Source organism: Bos indicus x Bos taurus, chromosome 20, assembly GCF_003369695.1.
Source record: "Bos indicus x Bos taurus breed Angus x Brahman F1 hybrid chromosome 20, Bos_hybrid_MaternalHap_v2.0, whole genome shotgun sequence".
Classification (NCBI taxonomy): Eukaryota; Metazoa; Chordata; class Mammalia; order Artiodactyla; family Bovidae; genus Bos; species Bos indicus x Bos taurus.
In genome coordinates this window covers 32,549,604-32,571,131 of record NC_040095.1, presented here as the reverse complement: position 1 = coordinate 32,571,131, position 21,528 = coordinate 32,549,604, and the positions used below count along the sequence as shown (strand labels likewise).

General features: G+C 37.0%; 1 protein-coding gene across 1 annotated transcript in view; it reads right to left on the bottom strand.

The window, feature by feature from the left end:
• The window catches only part of OXCT1 (3-oxoacid CoA-transferase 1), a 159,273-nt gene that overhangs the window by 59,135 nt on the left and 78,610 nt on the right, over positions 1-21,528 (bottom strand). Inside the window, exons 8-13 of the mRNA XM_027520028.1 lie at positions 20,699-20,806; positions 19,318-19,432; positions 16,596-16,690; positions 14,817-14,865; positions 8,514-8,586; positions 7,826-7,901 (exon numbers count right to left, since the gene is read on the bottom strand). Of these exons, the coding sequence (XP_027375829.1) occupies positions 7,826-7,901; positions 8,514-8,586; positions 14,817-14,865; positions 16,596-16,690; positions 19,318-19,432; positions 20,699-20,806 (516 nt within the window). The remainder of the gene's footprint in view (positions 1-7,825; positions 7,902-8,513; positions 8,587-14,816; positions 14,866-16,595; positions 16,691-19,317; positions 19,433-20,698; positions 20,807-21,528) is intronic.

The following is a 21,528-nucleotide window of genomic DNA, read 5'->3' as shown; positions in this document are numbered from 1 at the left end:
CTGGGTAGCAAAAGACACACAGATGTTAAGAACAGACTTTTGGTCTCAGTGGGAGAAGGCAAGGGTGGGATGATTTGACAGAATAGCAATGAAACATGTACAGTATCATATGCACAACAGATGACCCATGCAAGTTCAATACATAAAGCAGGGCATTCAAAGTCAGTGCTCTGGGACAATCCAGAGGGACAGGGTAGGGAGTGTGGTGGAAGGGGGGTTCAGGATGGGGTGGACACATGTATACCCATAGCTGATTCATGCTGATGTATGGCAAAAACCATCACAATATTGTAATTATCCTCCAATTAAAATAAACTAATTAATTAAAAAGAAAATAGAATCTACCTTGCAGTGCAGGGGACACAGGTTCAATTCTTGGTCAGGGAACTAAGATCCTACATGGCACGGAGCAACTAAGCCCACATACCACAACTAAAGATACCACGTTTTGCAACTAAGACCCAAAACAGCCAAATAAATACAAATAAATAAATATTAAAAAAAAAAAGAAATACAGACAAATAATAGAAAAAGCATCTTTTAGACATCAGAGAGCAGGCAATACAGGACTGTGACCTCTGAGAAAAGGGAAGCCAATAAGATGGGCCCACAACTGCCCCAGGCTACTGTCTAGAGAGTTTCCAGACTGCAGTGCAAGGAGGGGAAATGAGAAGTCCAGCTGCCTCATTTGGGTTGAGATCTCTGATCAACTAGAGTTTGACTTGAGATCTCAAAATACCAGAGGGGAGCTTGCTATACAGAGAGAGAGCTCAGAAGATTTGCAAAAGGTGAACTCAAGTTATTTACCAGAGTAATGATGTATATATATTACAAGAAAAAATTGTCTGAGGTCTGGTGAAGAATCACGAGAAGTATTAGGTGAAAAATGTCCATAATTCACACAGGTCTGAGAATAATTCACATTCCCACTAGCCAGAGGGGAAATGCCATGGACATCAGGTAGTGTCCTCAGAAAAAACAGCATGAGTAGTGGGGCTAATTAGACTGAAACTAAAGGCTGCAGCCATGAAATTAAAAGATGCTTACTCCTTGGAAGGAAAGTTATGACCAACCTAGATAGCATATTCAAAAGCAGAGACATTACTTTGCCAACAAAGGTCCGTCTAGTCAAGGCTATGGTTTTTCCACTGGTCATTTATGGATGTGAGAGTTGAACTGTGAAGAAAGCTGAGCGCCGAAGAATGGATGCTTTTGAACTGTGGTGTTGGAGAAGACTCTTGAGAGTCCCTTGGACTGCAAGGAGACCCAACCAGTCCATTCTGAAGGAGATCAGCCCTGGGATTTCTTTGGAAGGAATGATGCTAAAGCTGAAACTCCAGTACTTTGGCCACCTCATGAGAAGAGTTGACTCACTGGAAAAGACCCTGATGCTGGGAGGGATTGGGAGCAGGAGGAGAAGGGGACGACAGAGGATGAGATGGCTGGATGGCATCACCGACTTGATGGACATGAGTCTGAGTGAACTCTGGGAGTTGGTGATGGACAGGGAGGCCTGGCATGCTGCGATTCATGGGGTTGCAAAGAGTCGGACACGACTGAGCAACTGAACTGAACTGAAAGGCTGTCAACTAATCTCAAAGAGCTTAAGAGCAAATTTTCCATAAATTAAAAAAAATAAATAAAAATTAAAAAAAATTTTTTTAAGCAAATACTGAAAGAATCAACCTGAGTAACATCTGTAAGACTTGCATTAAAAAAAAAAATCAAAGGATGTCCTTCCAGCAGACAGACAATAAGATCAGATGGCATTCTGAATTGATGTAAAGGAAAAGTGAAGGAAAGAGCAAATATACAGGGAAAAGAGATAAAATATACAATTTATATACATAAATTATAAACAATATTTTTCTCATTTTCAATCTCTTTAAAAGAGACTTGACTGTTTAGAGCAAAATAATAACAAAGTACCATGGATTTATGGGGCTTCCCAGGTGGCATTAATGATAAAGTATCTGCCTGTCACTCCAGGGGACATAAGAGACACAGGTTCGATCCCTAGGTTGGGAAGTTCTCCTGGAGCAGGGCATGGCAACCCACTCCAGTATTCTTGCCTTGACAATCCTCATGGACAGAGGAGCTTGGCAGGCTATAGTCCACAGAACTGCAAAAAGCTGGACGAAACTGAAGTGACCTAGCACACATGCATGCACCATGGATTTATAACACATGCAGAATAAAACATATGACTAAATAGCAAATAAGATAACATAGAATATAAGTTTATAGCTGTATGGTTCTTTCATTATATATAAAGTGATATAACCTGAAATAGACTGTGATAAATAAAAGATGGTCTGTATTGCAAACCTTGAGAGAACCACTAAAATATATATAAGAAAATAAGTCAAGACTGGATAAAAAACCAAAATCTAACTATATATGTTAACTGCAAAAGCTCACTTAAATGTAACGACAGGTTATAGGTAGAAGAATGGGAAAAGATATACCATGCAGAGTGAACATATTAATATTAAGATAGTCAGCTTCAGAATAAGAAATATTACCAGAGATAAAGAAAAATATAATTTTTTTAAAAGGTCAATTTGTTAAAAGAATATAATAATCTTAAGTACTACTGTAATGGAGTTCTAAAATATATGAAGTAAAAAGTGATAAAACTGAAAGGAGAAATATACAAATGTACAATTATAACTCAAGGTTTCAATGCTCTTCTCTCAGTAATCAATAGAAAGGCACAGTAGACATGAACCACACCATCTCCCTACTTGACCTAATTGACACTTAGAGAACACTCTAGCCAACAAGAGCAGAATACACAGTCTTTCCAAGAATGGAAACAGATGGAACAGTCACAAAAATAGATTATATTCTAGGCTGCAAATACATCTCAAACTTAAAAGGATAGAACCCATGTAAAGTATGTACTCTGACTTCAAGAGAATTAAACTAGAAATTAGTACAAAGTTTTGTGGAAAATCACCAAATATTTTGAAATTAAATGATATACTTTTACATAACCAATAGGTCATGGGAAAAAAACACAAAAGAAATTAAAAATATCCTGAAGAGAATAATAATAAAACAAAAGAGACAAAAATTTGTGGGATGTTACTGATACAGTGCTTAGAGAGAAATTTAGAGCATGGCCCTTAATACACATCTAATAAATATTTGTTGAATGAATGAGCGAACTTAATCCCCAAAGCAAGCACATGAGTTAAATGTTATCATTTTACAAATGAATATATCAAGGTTCACCTAATTTGTTATACCACCAATAAATGACAGAACCAGTACTTAAGCAAGGCTTCCCTGGTGGCTCAGATGGTAAAGAATCTGCCTGCAGTAAGGGAGATCTAGGTTCACTCCCTGGGTCAGAAAGAACCCCTGGAGAAGGGAATGGCACCCCACTCCAGTACTCTTGCTTAGACAATTCCATAGGCAGAGGAGCCCGGCAGGCTGCAATCTCTGCGTGCATCCTAAGTCACTTCAGTCGTGTCCGACTCTCTTTGACCCTATGGACTGTAGCCTTCCAGGCTCTTCTGTCCATGGAATTCTCTAGGCAAATACTGGAGTGAGTTGCCATGCCTTCCTCCAGGGTATCTTCCGACCCAGGGATCAAACCTTCATCTCATGCCTTTTGCACTGGCAGGCGAGTTCTTTACCACTAGTTGTCACCTGGGAAGCCCAGCTTACAGTCCATGGGGTCTCAAAGAATTGGACATGACTGAGCAACTGACATGACTGAGCGATTAACACTTTCACTTCAGTACTTAAGAACAGGCATATCTAACCCTAAAGTTCTGTACAGTTTCTATTACATTACACTGATGGAGCAAAAGCACTACTGAATAATTGTTAAAGTACACATAATTCCCACCTGTCCTTTTTCCTTGCCCATGGTTTGCAGCTGCCTGAGCATTGGGACAAATGGACAAGACACCAGTATCTTAAAACAACTATCTAGATCTGTATGTTTGTATCTATCCATACAGTAATCTTTATATTTCTGTATCTGTACCTACAGTTTAGTATATAGGCTACATTTCATGCATCTAAACCACGAGATTAAATGTTGAGCACAACCCCTTCCCCTCAGCTGTACAAGAAGAAAGACTAGAGAATTAGCTTATTTAAAACAGGCATCATATCTAGGAGACCAAATCAATGTTATGCACTCATACATATAGCATACCTGAATATGACGCTGATTTGTGCTTAATCTTCTAAAATGCACAAAGAAATGAAAAATACGAGGGAAAAACAAAACACCTAAACATTCTATTTTTGTTTGTTCCAAGAATCCCTCATTTCTGTTCTCCCCGTGTAGAAGGAGCAGGCCCTCGGCTGTTACGTTCAGCTCAGATACAGCAACTTGTCCAGAAGGCAGCTATTGCATGCCTTTAATAACCAGCTCCCATAGTAGGTCATACACATCTACTTCCCCTCACAAGTCTATCATCTATGGCAGCTGTTTCCCAGAAATAAGCATTAGAAGAGCCAGAGCAGCTCTGGATGGAGAGTCAACGGACTGCACATCTTCTCATACTTCTGCAGCTTGCCTAGGGTTACCATCATCAAGGAACTAGAAAGAGCCAATCACTGTTCTGTCACATTTTCTCTCTTTGTATGCTCAGGGCAGAATTTTCAAAAATCTGTGAAAACAGGACCCATGCTGCATACTAAGAAGCTATTAGAGGATAAGACAAATAGCATCCACACCATTTGCTTGCCTTAAAAGCTTAAAGTTTATTATAATCTGACATTGTAATGATTGATGGAGATGCTACGGTGCAGAGAAACTCAAGACTTTACAACCATTGAAAGATTATTAAACTCAGTAAAAAGATAAAAGTAAATGAAAAATGATATAATAAAGCTGAACCCTTCAGCGCCTTGACTGCCAGGTCTTGCAATAAAAATATATCTAAATTTTATAAATCAACATAAATCTTTAGGGCAAACAGAAATAGCTCACTGAAACTACATAAGGAGGCTAGGCTGTTATCCATAACCAATGAAAACAAGAAATGTGTCCTCAGATCTGGTACTTGAATATGAATTTGGATACACAGGTTTTACAGTTACTGCAAAATAGTCTTGCTTACGCCAGCATTTTTTGAGGCAAATATTCCCTCTCAATGTTAAGCAATAGTACACTGAAGAAGTTAAAAATAATAGCCACTATTTATGGAGTGCTTTGAGTCTTCACTTTTTATTTTCATTTAATCCTAACAAAAATCCATATACTCCAGATTGTGTAATTTTAAGGGGTAGAGCTGAAATTCAAATCAGATCTCTTCCAAATTAAAGCTCATGGTCTTGACTCTTAAGCTATCTTGAATCCAAAGGAAGCAAAATATATACCTTGTATCACATACAAAGAATCCCAGAAGTCACTATCAGTTACTAAAAGAACAAAAGAGGGCTTCCCTGGTGGCTCAGGGGTAAAGAATCTGCCTGCCAACGCAGAAGACAGGGATTCAATCCCTGACCTGGGAAGACCTCACCTGCTGCGGAGCAACTGAGCCCATGCACCACAACTACTGGGCAAGCGCTCTAGAGCCTGAGAGCCGCAGCCACTGAAGCCTGTGTGCCTAGAGACCACCCTCTCCAACAGGAAAAGTCACCGCAATGAAAAACCCTTCCACTGCAACTAGAGCGTAGCACTCAGCACAACTAGAGAAAAGCCTGTGCAGCAATCAAGACCCAGCACAGCCATAAGTAAAATTCTAAAAGAACAAAAGAAATGCTCATTCAGAAAAGACGCTATTAACTTCCATGACCAAAGAGTGGAACCAGACACAAGAACACTTTTCAAGCTTAATTTTTCTCCACACCCCTTTAGAAATCCAGAGTTCTCTATTGCTGCTCCACTAGATCCAGTCCTTTGCAAACGCATGATCTCCAAACTATATTAGGAAAATTACAAAGTAATAAACACTGATGTTTTGATCATTCATAGGAATCTTCATAGGATATATAAAACCATGATACATGTTGGAAAATCTTCCCTACAAATGGCAACTACATAATGCATACTCTCACCATGAGAGCTTCCAGTCTCACTGTGTGCTAAATCATAATAAAAACAAATTGTATAGTAGCTTGTTAAAGATGCCCAAGTTCCCTGAAAGCAAAAATATGTTGGACATGTTTCTGTGATTTTAAAACTCACTAATAGTCCAGAGAAATAGCCTCTACTTTGAACTCTCTTGCTTCTGTTCATAGTAACCAATCCTCTTCCGTCCTCTGCCAGGCAGGCATCTCCAACTTCTTAACTTATCAAATAATAACAACCCATTTATCTAGCATATACTGTGTCAAGCCCTATGATATATATTATAACCTTAGAGTTAGGGCTAAAACTCAGGGCTTGCTATTTTATGCTCCTTCTACTACCCTCTATTAGACTTTTTCTAAAATTTGAAAAGAGAAATACACTCTTTCTACACAAATAAACATTCCTATAAAGTATCAATCTGACTTACTGTATAATGCTCAGGAGACCCCCTGATTTCTTCGAAGCCTCCGAAAGTTGCCAACTCTTATAACTATGGCTAATTTAGAATAACAATATATCAACAATACAACAACTTAGCAAATCCATAACTTGCTAAGTGTTCTTACTATTAATGGGTCAATGATATTTTCCCTTTACATTTTAAACATGATTGATGATCACTCTTTAATACACTCGAACTTGGTTTTCAAACGTGGTTACATATCATCACCATATAGGACTGCTTTTAAAATAACCAGTTCCAGGTTATATCCCAGATTAAACTGGAAACTAATGATGGGCCAGAGGCATCACCATTTTTAAAAATTCCCAGGTGCTTCCAATATGCAACCAAGTTTGAGAACCAGAGCTGTAATAATAACTGAAATTTTAAAATAATGTTTCAAGAGATCATAGTTCAAAAAAGCTAAACTAATACAATCTCTACCATTGTTATCAACTACATTAATTCACCATCCTCAAAAAATGAGCAGGAAAAACTAAGAAATTTAAAAAATACAAAAAACCTTTCATTATAGAACACCAACCTCAGTTAAACAAAATATTTTTTAGCTCAAGCTTCAGAGAAACACACAGAAACCTTTAAAGATACACATTAAAAGAGTAACCTGAAAAAAATGAGCTCATAATCATGGACACTCATTGTTGTTCGCCTACACATATAAAGAACCACACTCTGGAATGTAAAGAATTACACTCATAAATCAACTGATTATAGTCTTTTTTCCAAAGCTAATTTCAAGAGGTTTCTTCCTTGATTTAGATCGTTAGTAAATGAAAACTGTTTGCATTTCACAGACATGTTTAAATATCACAGGTTTTGTATTCGGTAATAGAAGACAATGTGATTGATTACTCATAGGGTCACATGACTAATCAAGAGAGGATTTTACTCACTGTGAATAAGAAAAGAATACAATTAACATAAAATTAATGAACATATTAATTACTCTTTCTAGTTATAAAGCTTAGTTATAATAAATATTTGTATTTCTTACTTTTATCAGAGTATAATTAACCCATATTTTTTACCTTCTGAGGAAGTTCTCTGTTTTTCTAGGGAAAATTATGCTTTGACTCTGATCTTATCTATTTTTAGTTCCAATTACATAGTAAACTGGCAAAGCTAAATATTTTTCAGGAGAATTAGAAATTTGATTTTTATTAAAATTTGAAATAAGAAATACATCTTACAGTATCTATTTTTGTAACAATTATATTTGTACTCATAGCAATCTGATAAGATTTTTCTTAATATTAATACTTCAAAAACAATTATTCTAACCCAGGCATAATTCAGAAGAAAACGTGCCTACTTACAGGTATCATCCAGTTAGCCAGGTCACCATATTTGGAAACCTGCATGGCTCCTAGCATTGTCAGATTGACATGTCCCCTGAGAAAGACAGAGAAGAAATATAAAGCAAACTTCCATGTTTTATGTCCCTTTTGCTTGAAATTGCCAGCAATTAAATAATCTTACTCCCCCTGCCCCCAAATATATTTGCTTTCTTCCACCCAACACTTGATTTCCAAATAGACTGGCTTCAAGCTAAGGCAGAAAAATAACTATTAAGAGTTCTTTAAAAAAAATTATAGCCTATATTGTATCCAAAAACAAATTAAAAACAGGTGTACACAGTGAGTTTGTTTCCTTTGGTAAGGGAAAATGTGGCTCAATTTGAAGGCAAACACTAGCTAGAAAATGAAAACACAGTTTGCAGAAAATGTTAGGATCCTCAGAAAGAGCCTCAAAAACGTTTACTTCAGTTTAGTTGGCACACAGACATATATTTCACTTTGAAGGTTCTTTTAATAATCGTGGGCTGCATGTTCCAATTGCCAACATTCAATGTGAATAATTTCACATCTTGGTGCAGCCAAGCAAGTCCATGATCATTTTCTGGCTGGGAGAGGTGGTTATGTTTCGCAGTCTTGTTAATAGACTCAGGGATGACTCAGCTCATTCCACACCGTGGGAAACATGAGGAGCTCCATTATTACATACCCTCTAATCATTGCAAATGATTCATCACTGGAGAAATAAGAGGCTCCTGGAAGAACAGTAACTGTTTCCTTGCCTACACACACACACACACACAGACACAGGGAAGACAAAAGAAAGAAAAGGCTATTAGATTTCTAAGAGCGGAAATCATGGTGGAGACAGAGGTCTACACCTTCTCTATTTCATACAGAAGTAAGTGTCCCTTAACCAAAACACAGCAACAACAGGAGTATGGGGGGACACAATGGGAACTGCCAACCTACAAAGACAAGTGTTTTGTTACCAACATTGTTCAGATTTGCCCTTGCATGGGGATAATGAAAAACAGACCAACTTTTCATTTTATTATTGTTTTGAAATTGTCTACAGACAATGTACTTCTCTATTGCCTATTATTACATAACCATCCCTGTCTCCCACCAGACCCAGTCCCTTCACAAGCCCCTATTAAATGCTAATAGGAGTAAAGAAGAAAGGGGTTCTTGGGATGCACCTGTCAGAACCCAATGCTATTATAAGTCACTGGACTGAAACACTGTAGAATAAACATGAAGAAATCAGCTGGAAGGGAATGAAGCAGGAGATGCTTCTCAAATATTTTTCTTTCTTTTTTTTTTTTCTTTCCTTTTTTTTAAAAATTTTATTTTATTTTTAAACTTTACACAATTGTATCAGTTCCGCCAAATAGTTCTTTAAAATCAATGAATAATCTAGAAAGAGAGGTTTCACCTAATTCCTTAATGTCACTGGTTGAAAGAATCTCTTCTTTCAACCTTTCTCTCTGCTTCATCTTTCTGCCCTTGCTTCAGTAAATTTCTACTAATAACCAGAAAAGGTCCTCTTAGAAGGACCTCTCCCAACACTTACATCCCATAATAAAAACTGAGAACTAGAAAAGTTCTTCAAGGTCGTCCAATCCCTATACAAGCAATAATATAACCTAACTCAAACCTGAGCTGCTGAGTTCTTGTGACCTGTCTATTCAGGAGCTTGAGGTACCTAGGAGATGCTTCTGGTCTCAACAGAAAAGTGTTCACGTGCCACTCTGCCAAAGGTTAAGTCAACTGTCTGAGCACACTGCATGCCACTGCCCCAGTGTAATAGAGCAGACAATAAGAAGGGGAAGAAAAGTGATTCCAAGAATGGAATAGAGCAAAGCTCTTGGACACAACAGGACAAGAGTGATCTGACTGTGATCAGATCACAAGAGTGATCAAATGTGCAACAGCTGTCCCCTCAACTTCTCAAGTCATGTCCAAGAGCTAACTTCACCAATATCCCCCTCCATCTGAGCTCAAATATAGAGCATGACTATCTATATCATGCTGAATTATTTACTGACCCCTAAAAGTTTGATTCTAATCAAAGGAAACATTCTCACCTCTTTTAAAGGAACACAAAGCTGAAAAGCTTTGGAGAATACTTTCTGGTGTGGTTAATAAGGGCTGGCTTGTAAACAGCATGTAGGATTTAGAGGATTAAATGAAATCATGTATGTAAAGCCCTTACTCTAGGACCTGGTACAGAGAAAGCACTTTGTGAACATTAATTTTTAATATTATTTTCATTGTTAATCATCACTCTAAACCTACTTGTGAAAAAGACAATGCCATCAACCCTCTAGGGATAAATGCTACAGGGGCAAGCAATCAGCTTTTATGATAAGGTTATATACCAGCGTGTGAACTCCAGGTTTCAGGACAAGCAGAATACAACTAAACCTTATCCTAACACCACTTTCATGTCCAGAAAATACAGTTCCTCTCCAGTCCTGTGAGATGGAGAGGCAAAGAAGAATCTGTAGGCTGGAAATGCAAAACAAACAAACGAACAAAAATTTCAATTCTTTGTTCTCTATGTGATAAATAAAATGACTTCCAAAGGGCTATCTCTACCGGCTGGCAGTACATAGAAGACATTATTTACCACTTACTGTAAAGGAAACTCTGAGATCAATGCACACAGAGCTTCTGATCTCCCCATGTGATTTATCAAGGATAGTATTTTTTAAAGAGCCCAGAAAATAATTCTTATGAAAGTTATTGTCAGGCCCCCTGTTATATATTCTGGCATCTTATAAATATATTCTTTGAAAAAAAAGTTAATTTTCATTTTTAACATCCCAAAATCTAAATAAAAATAGGATATCCTAAAGTTGATACCAATGCTTTTCAAATACAGTGTCCTAATTTGGTTAAATAATTATAATCAATAATACAATCAATATCTTAAAAAGGCTTTCTTATTCAGCTTTTCCTAATTATTTGTCTTCTTCAACTTCCCCTGTATATGTCTATATCCTCTCATGATATTCAGGCAATAGAATTATCCAGTTTCATGGTTATTGAGTCATTTGGCTTATGACATAACATGCCACTCACTCAATATCAAGTAGATGTTCACTCTGTGCCTTAAACAAAATGCAGATGCCCTAAACAAATGGTTCTCAAACACTCATCAGAATCACATGGAGGTCTTATAAAAACGCAGACTGTTGAGCACAACTCCCAGAGTTTGAGGATTTTCATCTCTAAGAAGTCCTCAGTGATGGGGATGCCAATGCTGTGGCTCTGAAAACCACACTTTGAGAACCACTGCCCTAAGCAAGGGCTTCCCAGGTGGGTAAAGAATCTGCTTGCAATGCAGGAGATACAGATTCAATCCCTGGATAGGGAAGATCCCCTGGAGAAGGGCACAGCAACCCCCGCCCCCTCCCCAGAGAATCCCATGGACAGAGGAGCCTTGAGGGCTATAGTCCATGGGGTCACAAAGAGTCAGACATGACTGTAACAACCAAGCAAGCATGCATACCCTAAACAAAAGGAACACGATACCCAGCGAGAGAGATAAATATACACAAATAATAACAAGGCAAAATGTGGTATGCTTATGAGATGCTGAATGTGTTGTGGGTTCGAAGGAGAAGCACTTCTGAGCCGCAAAAGGATTTGGAGAGGACAAATGAACTAGGACTTGAAGGATAGGCATTACTGATAAAGAGACAGGGATGAACAAGGGATAGAACATAACAAAAAAGAAAGGGCACTGAAAGAGCTAAGTCATGGATGAAGGAAACAGAACAGATCGAGCACTTCAGTATGGGCGGACTCAGTCATAGCGAAAGATAAATCTGGAAAGGTCAGTCACAACCATTAGAGAGATCCTGAATGTGGTACTTTAGACTGCAGGCCTGTAATTCTTCAGATGTGGCACGCAGACCTCTAGAGCAGATACTGCTGATGCTGGGGGCTGGAAACTGCTCTGATTATTGCAGGATACTTAACAGCATCCCTGGCCTCTGCATACTAAATGCCAGTAACACTGGCACTCCAGACATTATCAAATGTCCCCAGAAAGGTGAAATCACCCTCTTTCCCATTGAAAGCCACCACTCTAGAGGCACATAGCAGGAAACAAGGATATTCAAAAGCCATGAGATTAACATGGTTCTTTCTAAGTCGTTGTTTAGTTGCTAAGTCTTTCTAAGTAGTTTTTTAATCAAAAGGTAGGGAAGCCTGGCACGCTGCAGTCCATGGGTTCGCACAGTCAGACATGACTTAACGACTGAACAATGACCAAGAAGAAGTCATTAAAAACATTTTGATATTAAAATAAGAAAAATATTAAGAAATAAGAAAGAATGCAAAATGCACATTAATATGAAAGCTAACATGAGATTTATTAGAAATTTCACAATTGCACTAGGATGCTGCAAATCTTCCTGAGACCTTGGAAATGTTCTAAATGCTGCCTTCTGCATCCTTGTAAATTCTCAACTTATCAGTGGATGTAGATCAATGTGCAGAGAAAAAGGCCTGGGGCCAAGAGCAGGAGACTACATGTGAATCTGTCCCTAGCAACCTGATCTTGAGCACATCACTTCACTTTTCTGGGCTTCAGTTTCCCAACGTGTATAAAAAGTTTTCACTTGAGGCTCAATTTTTACTTAATATATTGATAATATATGTGAAAAAATATGCTGTAAATTGTGTGATTCTATACAAGTGGTCATTCATTGTTACATAACCATATAAAATTATTTAGAAAAGAGGATCCTTAGAAATAGTTCTAATTATTATTTTAATACACTTTTTATGCCCAGAAACATAACTCTGTCTTTGTTCTAATGGATTTCTATGAAAATCCTTTCAAATGAACACAAACAATGGGCTAATCTTCCTGGTAATGTCCAAACTTGGGGAGTTGAGGAAATCATCAATTTATGTTCTGGGTTCTGGAGTTCAAAGTGTTTCACCTCTAACTTAGCTCCAAAGTCAAAAGCATCATAAATCCCAAAAAGGACTTTGATGAAAGAGATAGAATACTATTAAACTGATTGGCAGCCTGGCTTCCCAAAAGCAAAGAATTCTGGTTTTACAAAGTACTTTAAGATTATATATGGTATTTGAGAAGTTGAAATCTAAAACTGGTGGCTTCATTAGGATTGGGCTACTTTTAAGCTCAATGGAATCAGAAATGTCTACTCTCCAATGATGTCACTGAAAAGATTAACTACTTTCCAAAGAAAGTGGGTTTTATGAGCTCAAGCCTGAAATTTGGAAAATGGAGTTATTCATTTTGCAAATAACTCACTAACATCATAAATTAATTAAACCAAGCAGCAAATATTTTCACAGATCAATGAGCTATTGCTAAAGGGTACAGTACAATTAAATCACAGCCTTGGTTAAATGTCATTGCTTTATCACAGTGCGCCTTTCAGAGTTAAGTCGTGTTAACTAATTCAACTATTCAACCAGAAGCTGTTTTACTTCCAAAACTCCTAAGTATTAAACATCAATTCTACTTGGCAGCTGGCCTTTATATTCGGTTCCTGTTGCTTCTCTTCAGAAATTTACACATACTATTTTTGAACACAAAGTAAGAATTATACTTTTGTGGGGGTAGAGTGAATAGAAGTAAAAGAAGGATAAAGAAAATCATGCCAGAATATAAAAATTAGCTTCCTATGGGAAACTCCATTCTAAGGAAAATCTTTAGCTCCAACACAGTGGCAGTACTGCCTCACGTATGGGCAATGATGGAGGCCAAAAGGTCTGACCTGTTTTTCCTCCTCCTCCAGGCTGCTGCAATGTGTGACTCTCTGTCCCAGTCAAATAAAAGGCTAATAATAAAAAGCAAAGCATATGAATACCAGAGCATAGGAGAAGACAGGCTAGAGTTCCCAATTCAAAGAAACTCTGTATTTATCACCTATATCATTAGATTGCAATGAGTAGCAGAGTACATCCTTAAGTACCCTTGAAGTTTTGAAGGATGCTCTACTAACCAGCATTCTTGCCTGGGAACTCCTACAGACAGAGGAGCCTGGCTGGCTACAGTCTGTGGGGTTACAAAAGAGTTGGACATGACCTAGCAACTAATAAACAAACAACTCCTAACTCTCATGTCAATTAGAGCAGCAATCTCCAATCTTTTGAGCACTAGTGACTAGTTTCATGGAAGCCAATTTTTCCATGGACCAGAGGGTAGAGGGAAGATTTCAGGATTATTCAAGCGTATTACATTTATTGTGCATTTTATTTCTATTATTATTACATCAGTTCCACCTCAGATCATCAGACATTGGATTCTAGTGGTTAGGGACCCCTGGATTAGAGGACAGAACATATTACCCACGACAAAAACCCCAGAGCCCCAGATCTTGGTTTTGGCTGCTACTATGGATCCACTTCCCACCTTCTCATCATGAGAAGACAGATCTATTTCAGCCTGGGGTCTGCCAATTGGAGGCACAAGCAGGAGATACAGCAGAGCAGACTCCCATCCTCACCCTCACACAGGTTTCTGCAAGATGTTTGTGTTCCTCCACAAAGACCCTGTTCCTGTCTGGTGACCCTCTCCCACAGTTGCCCCTTAAGGCCCAAGGGTGATAAAAACTCCCTGTGGTACTTCAACATCCTTTCTGGTTTACCTTAACCCTATTTACACCCCTGTAAACTATCCTTTCCTTTAATTCTCGTTACCCCATCTGAGAGCATTCTCTGTGCACCGTCAGGATGGCACCTGATTGACCCACCAAAGCTCCTGCCATTTCATGTAGCCCCTCCTGCAATTTCCCCTATATCTTACTCTGCCCTAAATAGGGGAGACCTCTAATGGGCAAGCAGACCAAGATGGCACTGGAAAGGCTTCTCTCGCCTCCTCCAAGTAAAGTACAGTGCATATTCTCCAGGAAACATCAAAGAATCAAGCCCAACTCCTTACTCTAAAATCATTTGGCAGAGAACGAAACTAATAGCAAAGGAAAATGCTAGAAGAACATGTAATGAGTTATTTTACCTGCATTGATTAGATCTGCATCAACTTCATTTTTTAATGGGTATGGACCCTGTAAAATAAAGCACATGTCCAGTTAGGAAAAGAAGTTTCTCACTGAATCACACACTAAAACTTTAATGCAAACAACTCATTTAAAACCTTAGGAAATGATTATCAGAAGACTTGAGGTGAACCTTTTCAAAGTAATCCTGATGTTTTCATGGCTCTATATCTCACATTGATTAGTCTTTTCTACACTAATAAGTGTGATCAGGTAAGTGAAAAATAGTTTCTTCAAAGTACCAAAGTCTGAAAGAAATGTTAAGCTATTGGAAATCCAGGTCAATAAAAAAAGTAATTATTTAGTATCTACTATGCAGTCTATGTATAGTATATCAATGCTGCTGCTAAGTCGCTTCAGTCGTGTCCAGCTCAATGAATACAAACTAAATGGCTACTTTATTGGGCTAGAAGGATCTGAAGAAGCAAGTCTCATCTTTTTGATGCCCTTATTGTCCCTTTGACTGGTAATCCTAAGTTTTTATTTTTTATGTATTTTTATAAACCATCTCTAATAACTTGAATAGGGTGAGCAGTTTCATAACATAACATATATTAAACTAAAAGAGAGGAAATAGAAAAAGAGGAAAGAAAAGGTCTAAGTTAGAGCCAAGAAAGAGAAAATAGTGGCTGTAAAACTTTAACATACTTTCAAAAAATGGGATCAAAAATGTATTCTTTAAATAAACTGAAATGGTAACTAATGTTTTAGACCTGTGTAAATTTTTCTTTAAACAGTGATCATAGTTAAGCATATCAACTTATTTCCTTTGTCTTCAAAATGAGGGATCTGGTCACTCTAGATAATCTCTAAGGTATCTGAAAAATGTGAGTCTTTGCAGTATGAATCTTTTTTTCTCCAGACGATTATCATTTTTGTGTTTTTGAAAATGGTCACGATCATTGCCTCAATCAGAATCAACTACATGCTCATGACCATAATTTATATTTTAAATGCTGGATATACATTTTCCATATGTACAATTTGTACTGTATTAACAGTTAAGATATACTGAGAAATAATAAAAGATTAGGAATATTATAAATCGTCAGACAATAAGTAATCTCTGCCATAATTAATAAGTAAATAAAAGTTATTCAGGAAGCTAAAGTATTTAATTTTATTTTATGTTAAATAAATATTAAAATAAAAGGAATAGTCAAATTCTATGAGAATATTGAGCCCATTTGAAAAGTTATTCTTGAGAAAGGGAAAATTCTACCGTTTTGAACAACATGGCCTCAAAATGATTATGACATGAGAACTTTTCGAATTGGCCAACTGTCAAAAAATGTCCTGTTCTAAAGGATCAATAGAAATGTTATTCTTCAGTTTCTCATGCTGAGACTTGCTGATTTTTATTTAATATAGGATTATTAATAATCTTTATTATCTTGTGCAGTCACACAAAGGCTAATAAATAGTTTACCTGAACAGGCTGGTGTGAGGTCTCTGAAGTCGGTGTTATATAGGGGAGATGGAAGCTCATACAGTGATAAATGAGGAGTGACTGAAAAGCTCATGGAGTTGGGAAACTACCATCTACTCCATAAAATATGACAGGACATGTTCATAAGTACTACCATTTTATGGGAAAAGTTAAACATTTATTATGAAGATGAAGAGAAAGAAAAATAAGATTGGAAAATCTAAGCTAACAACTCTAAGAAGACTGCACTATATAAAATATCTTATTTTCCATCAAGACTGGATAAATATAACTTTAATTTTTGTCTTACCAAACCCAGGACTCCATTTTCACTTTGCAGATGGACAGTCATATCGGGGCTGATATAGTTGCTGGCCAGAAGTGGTATTCCTATGCCCAAATTGGCTGGAATAAAAGATGTTAAGGTCCAACATACAAAAGGTAGAGATTATGTCATAAATCTTCTACATGAATAAATCTGCACAGAGCGTTTAAAGTCACTTTTTCTGAATGTATTCTCCCACCACTCTCTAGATATTACTTTGTAATTTTTTCAAAAAGAAAATCTCTCAAATAATCACAGCTTTTGCCATGAAGATATCAAAGTAGTGGCTTCAGAAAACTAATCAAAAGGTCATTTTTATTGTAAGACACATTTAGCAAATTTTTGGCTTGTATTAGGACTTATATACTATGTATTAGGACTAATGTATTATGATATATGTACTATGACTGCTGACTGATGTAACATGGCCTGAGCTTTGTTTAAAAGCATTTTTCACTATTCGAAACTCCAACTGAGACTAAAGATGATTAAAATATTCTACAAGGGGCTTCTGTGTTTGAATTTTAACAAAGTTTTCTGACACCACCAAAATGTCTACCTAAATAGTATGGATTCCTTTGGGTCACTGTAATAACATCCATTGGTAACTGAATCTTCTCTAAGACATAGAGAGGATGGTGGGGATGCTTAAGTTTCAGTGAACACATCTGAGACCATTTATTAAAAAGAAGCTATGCTGCAGCATCAAAGTGCTAACTGATTGGGATTAGCAGATGCCAACTATTATATACAGAATGGATAAAAAACAAGGTCCTACTGTACAGCACAGGGAACTATATTCAATATCCTATGACAAACCATAATGGAAAATTAGCTGTAAAAGAATCTATGTATGCATAACTGACTCACTTTGCTGTGCAGTAGAAATTAAATACAACACTGTAAGTCAACTATACTTCAATAAATTTTTTTTTAAAGAGCTAACTGAGGCTATTAAACCTTCTTCAGATGATCAAAGTCCTGGGCTTGATTCCTGGTCGGGGAACTAAGACCCCACAAGCTATACAGCACGGTCCAAAAGGAAAAAAAACAACCGACACTGTCTAGAACCGCTGTCCATGCTGTCCACTAATGCACACCACAGACCCTGACACAAGTAAAGAATAACAGCACTCGGGGGAGATCCTAATAACAGGGAGTGCTTTAAGAATCAAGGCCAGAAAAGATAAAGTGTGTATATGGTACCATATTATAAACTACAAAGGCCAGCAAAACAACCCAACGTGCCAGGTCACCTCTAGTGAATATAGGGAGTCTATGAAGGTATGATGATAGCTACCTGGATTACCTCCTACCAAACCATCCAGTGTAGAGTTAACTGTGTTTCTCACAGTGACGCACGTAACACGCTGAGGTACTGATTCCATTGTGAGCAGGTTATTTTCAAGAAAGGGCAATCCAAATTACAAGTTTTATACTTCAACTTTCTTATCATATGCTGCAATTTTCAGTTCTTTAATATTATTTAGTGAGTCAAACACCAGAGAGAGAAAAGCCCATGCAATTTGGGTTGAAAAAGAGTAGGTGCTGTGCAAAGACCATTATATGAACTGACTTGCACATATTTTTCATAGGCAATACAATGACAGTGAACAAAGGACACCTAGAAGAGAAGCCAATACATCTAAAAGCAGAGTTATCATTTAGTCAGTGTTAACAGTGTCAGTGGTAAACCAGTTGACTGGAGGTAAAAAGAAAGCCCACAGACAAGCTTTCATCTGCTCAGCCAATTTGGTTGACTCTGTAACTTGCTGATATGGGAGCTGAGAAAGAAGGCACTATAATATTCTCTTCCCTGTGTGAATTCCCGCCATAAACCAATGCATAAGCTGAAAGATTAAAAAAAAAAATGAAGTGATGGGAGTTAAGAAGAAAGTAAAAAAAGGGAGTTTTCCCAGTCAATATCTGTCTGAAAGAAGGTTTTTATGGACCAGAGGAAGTTCAGAGAATGGATACACATGCCATGTTTCTACCTTCTGTCCCAGGACTTTAAGCACAGCTTTACTGTATTCACCATTCAACAAATATTTACCTTATCATACATTATTTGAATTTATATATATTATTTGTATTATATAGTTCAATGGTTAACGTCTCAAAAATTAGCAAAATGGCAGACTCACTGACATTTAAACACATTCAAAATCCAAACACTTTATCTACCCTTTTCTTGACAAAGTATCTAAAGCAGAATTGAATCATTCATTGAATACAAAACATCAGACATAAAAGGGTACACTCACAGGATCTTTGTCATGGGAAACAAGAGGCTGTTAAGAAGTTGGATCTTATGTTTCAAATGAGTATGTAAATGTCAGAACACAGAGAAAGCAAATAACATTGGTTATAACTAGTACTTCTGAGAATTTAAACCTTCATCTGGGGTAATCTCTTTTCCCAATTAACTTTAGCCAAATGCCAAACTGAACTGGAATTCACTGTATATCAGAGAATAGCTAAGCAAATTTTCAGTCACTATTTTGCTTCAAGAAGGTAAAAGGATTATAATTTCAATTCCATTTATCTTTGTATCTTTAGGTTATATGCCACATTTTGTAAAAACTGATCAATTGCTTTAGAAGCTACAATGGACTAGAAAAGAATCCCTATGCAGGAAGTCTAGTAACCTGATGAATATGTAAAAAGGGCTAAGTCTTTGCTCAGCCCCAGAAGGAATAAAGGATACCATACATGCCGTCCTCAAATTCAAGAGCTGCCCGCTTGATGATACGTTCCCTGACATTATCTCCAGGTTTACCAGATGTGGTTTTTATATCTTCCTCTTTCCGGATTGATAAACGCTTTAAAATAAACAAATAAATTATTCATGGTTGAGGTATGCCTTGTATTTTATCACTGCTGAAATACGAAACTGTATTGGAAAAAATTTTAACTCTCCCCCATTACTAACAGGAAGCAAATCTGCAATATAATATAGATGTTTTGTTTTGTTTTTTTTTTAACAAAAGAAGAGTAACATGGATGACATTTGATGACAGAAATTATTCTTTAGGAAGTAAATGAAAGGTCAGATTTGTTTGAAGACGAACATACACTTGTTCTATCTCTGAAGCGAATAATTCCTCCGTTACTGTCACAAAGAGTGCTACTACTGTTACTCTTAAGAGTCCTACAGCTGAATTCTCCTCGGGTGCTCAGGGATGGAGCTGGAACAAAGAGAACAAATAGACCTTTCGACTCCGTTTTTTGGTGGGGCTACCAGAATGTGTTTACCAAGTATTGCTGCTATCAATCTCCTATTTCCACCTGCAGAGTTGAGACTGGTTTTGCTATAAGTGCATCACAGAAATCATAGATATATCCAGAAACCAGTCAGAAAACTATTTCCATCACTAGGTCTCTTTGACACAGACTCTGGCCCTGTTTGCAAATGTCCTCTTTTTGATCCCTGGGCCCTGACATTAGTTTTAGACTGCAGTCTCTTCCTGTTTGATGTCAACAGGTAGAGGGCATCTCTGAATCTCTGGTATCTCTTACTGCTTGTCTATTCTGTTGCGGATCCCTACACATTTCTGAATCTTAATATCAACTCTGATCCAGCTGATCTTCATGCTCTCAGTAGCCTTAGTATACCTCCAATGCTCCTGGTAGCCTCTCCTTATCGTGATCTCATATCTGTCCACCAGCTGCTGAGAGCCCAACACTTGTGGGAAAACATGAAAAGACATCAAGATAGTTAGCTCTGAACACTCAAACACTAAGAGTCCAGCAGGGGTAGAGCAACCAAAGGCCTGATTATTGTTCTCTATCTTTCAGGACAGCCATCCAAAACTATGCATTATAAATTAGAACAGTTACAAAAGCTTGGAAGACACAGTCTGGAGAATCATGTAATTTAGTGACATACATGTGGTAAACACAAGGCACTGTTAATCTAGACAATCACACAGACGTCCCCTCAAGATGGACACATGAGAAGCGTCTATTAAGATTCAAAGCAAGACTTCCTGTTCAGCTTTAATTCTTTTTCATCTGGAATAGCTCCAGGGACACATCTCTCTGACAGTCAGATCCATAAATACTGACAAACAAGGTAAGTCAATTACCTCAATTCTTTTCTCATATTTTTCTCCCTTTATAAGGCGATGTACATAAATCTTAGGAATATGAATGTCTTCTGGAGCAAATGATCCAATATCGACAATTTCTTCAACCTAAGCAAAGAGAAAAACATTTTAAATTAAATAATGAGAGTTTAAATTGAATATTTTTATTAAAAAAAAAAAAACAAAGAATATGCATCTTTACCTCCAACTTAGGTTGGACACACAATGTAAAATATATATATGTATATACATACAAATATCATATATAAATCTACATATACATCAGAGAGAAAGAATACACATATACATACATATACACAAACTTCTAGACCCACAAAAAGAGAAGAAATTCAAATACATGGCCTGAACATAAAACACAGAACATAAAGTTCTAGAACTTTGCTTAAAACAGCCTCAGCTACAAATTTGTCAAACGTTTGTCAGTACAGCTGCTTGAACTTTCACAAATTGCAGCTCAACTATGCAAAATTTGAAAGCACATCCCTTAAACCCAGATTTTCAAAATTAATGGAAATTTATCATATCAAAGACAAAAATCTGTAACAACATCTGCTTGGTCAATTGCTTTTTAAATATAGACGCAAATGCTATTTGTAACGATTTCTAATTATTCCTGTTATTAGCTTCCTAGGATTGTGATAGAACTACAATTGCTGAAATAATTTAAGATTGATCATTAATTTCAATATGGAAATTTGAAAAAGAAAATATTAACTAACTAGAAATTCTAAAAATTAAAGTTATTCATAGAGCAAAAAGGTACTTTATAGCAATACCAAATGTCCCAAGTCAGTCTGCTATTTTAAAAC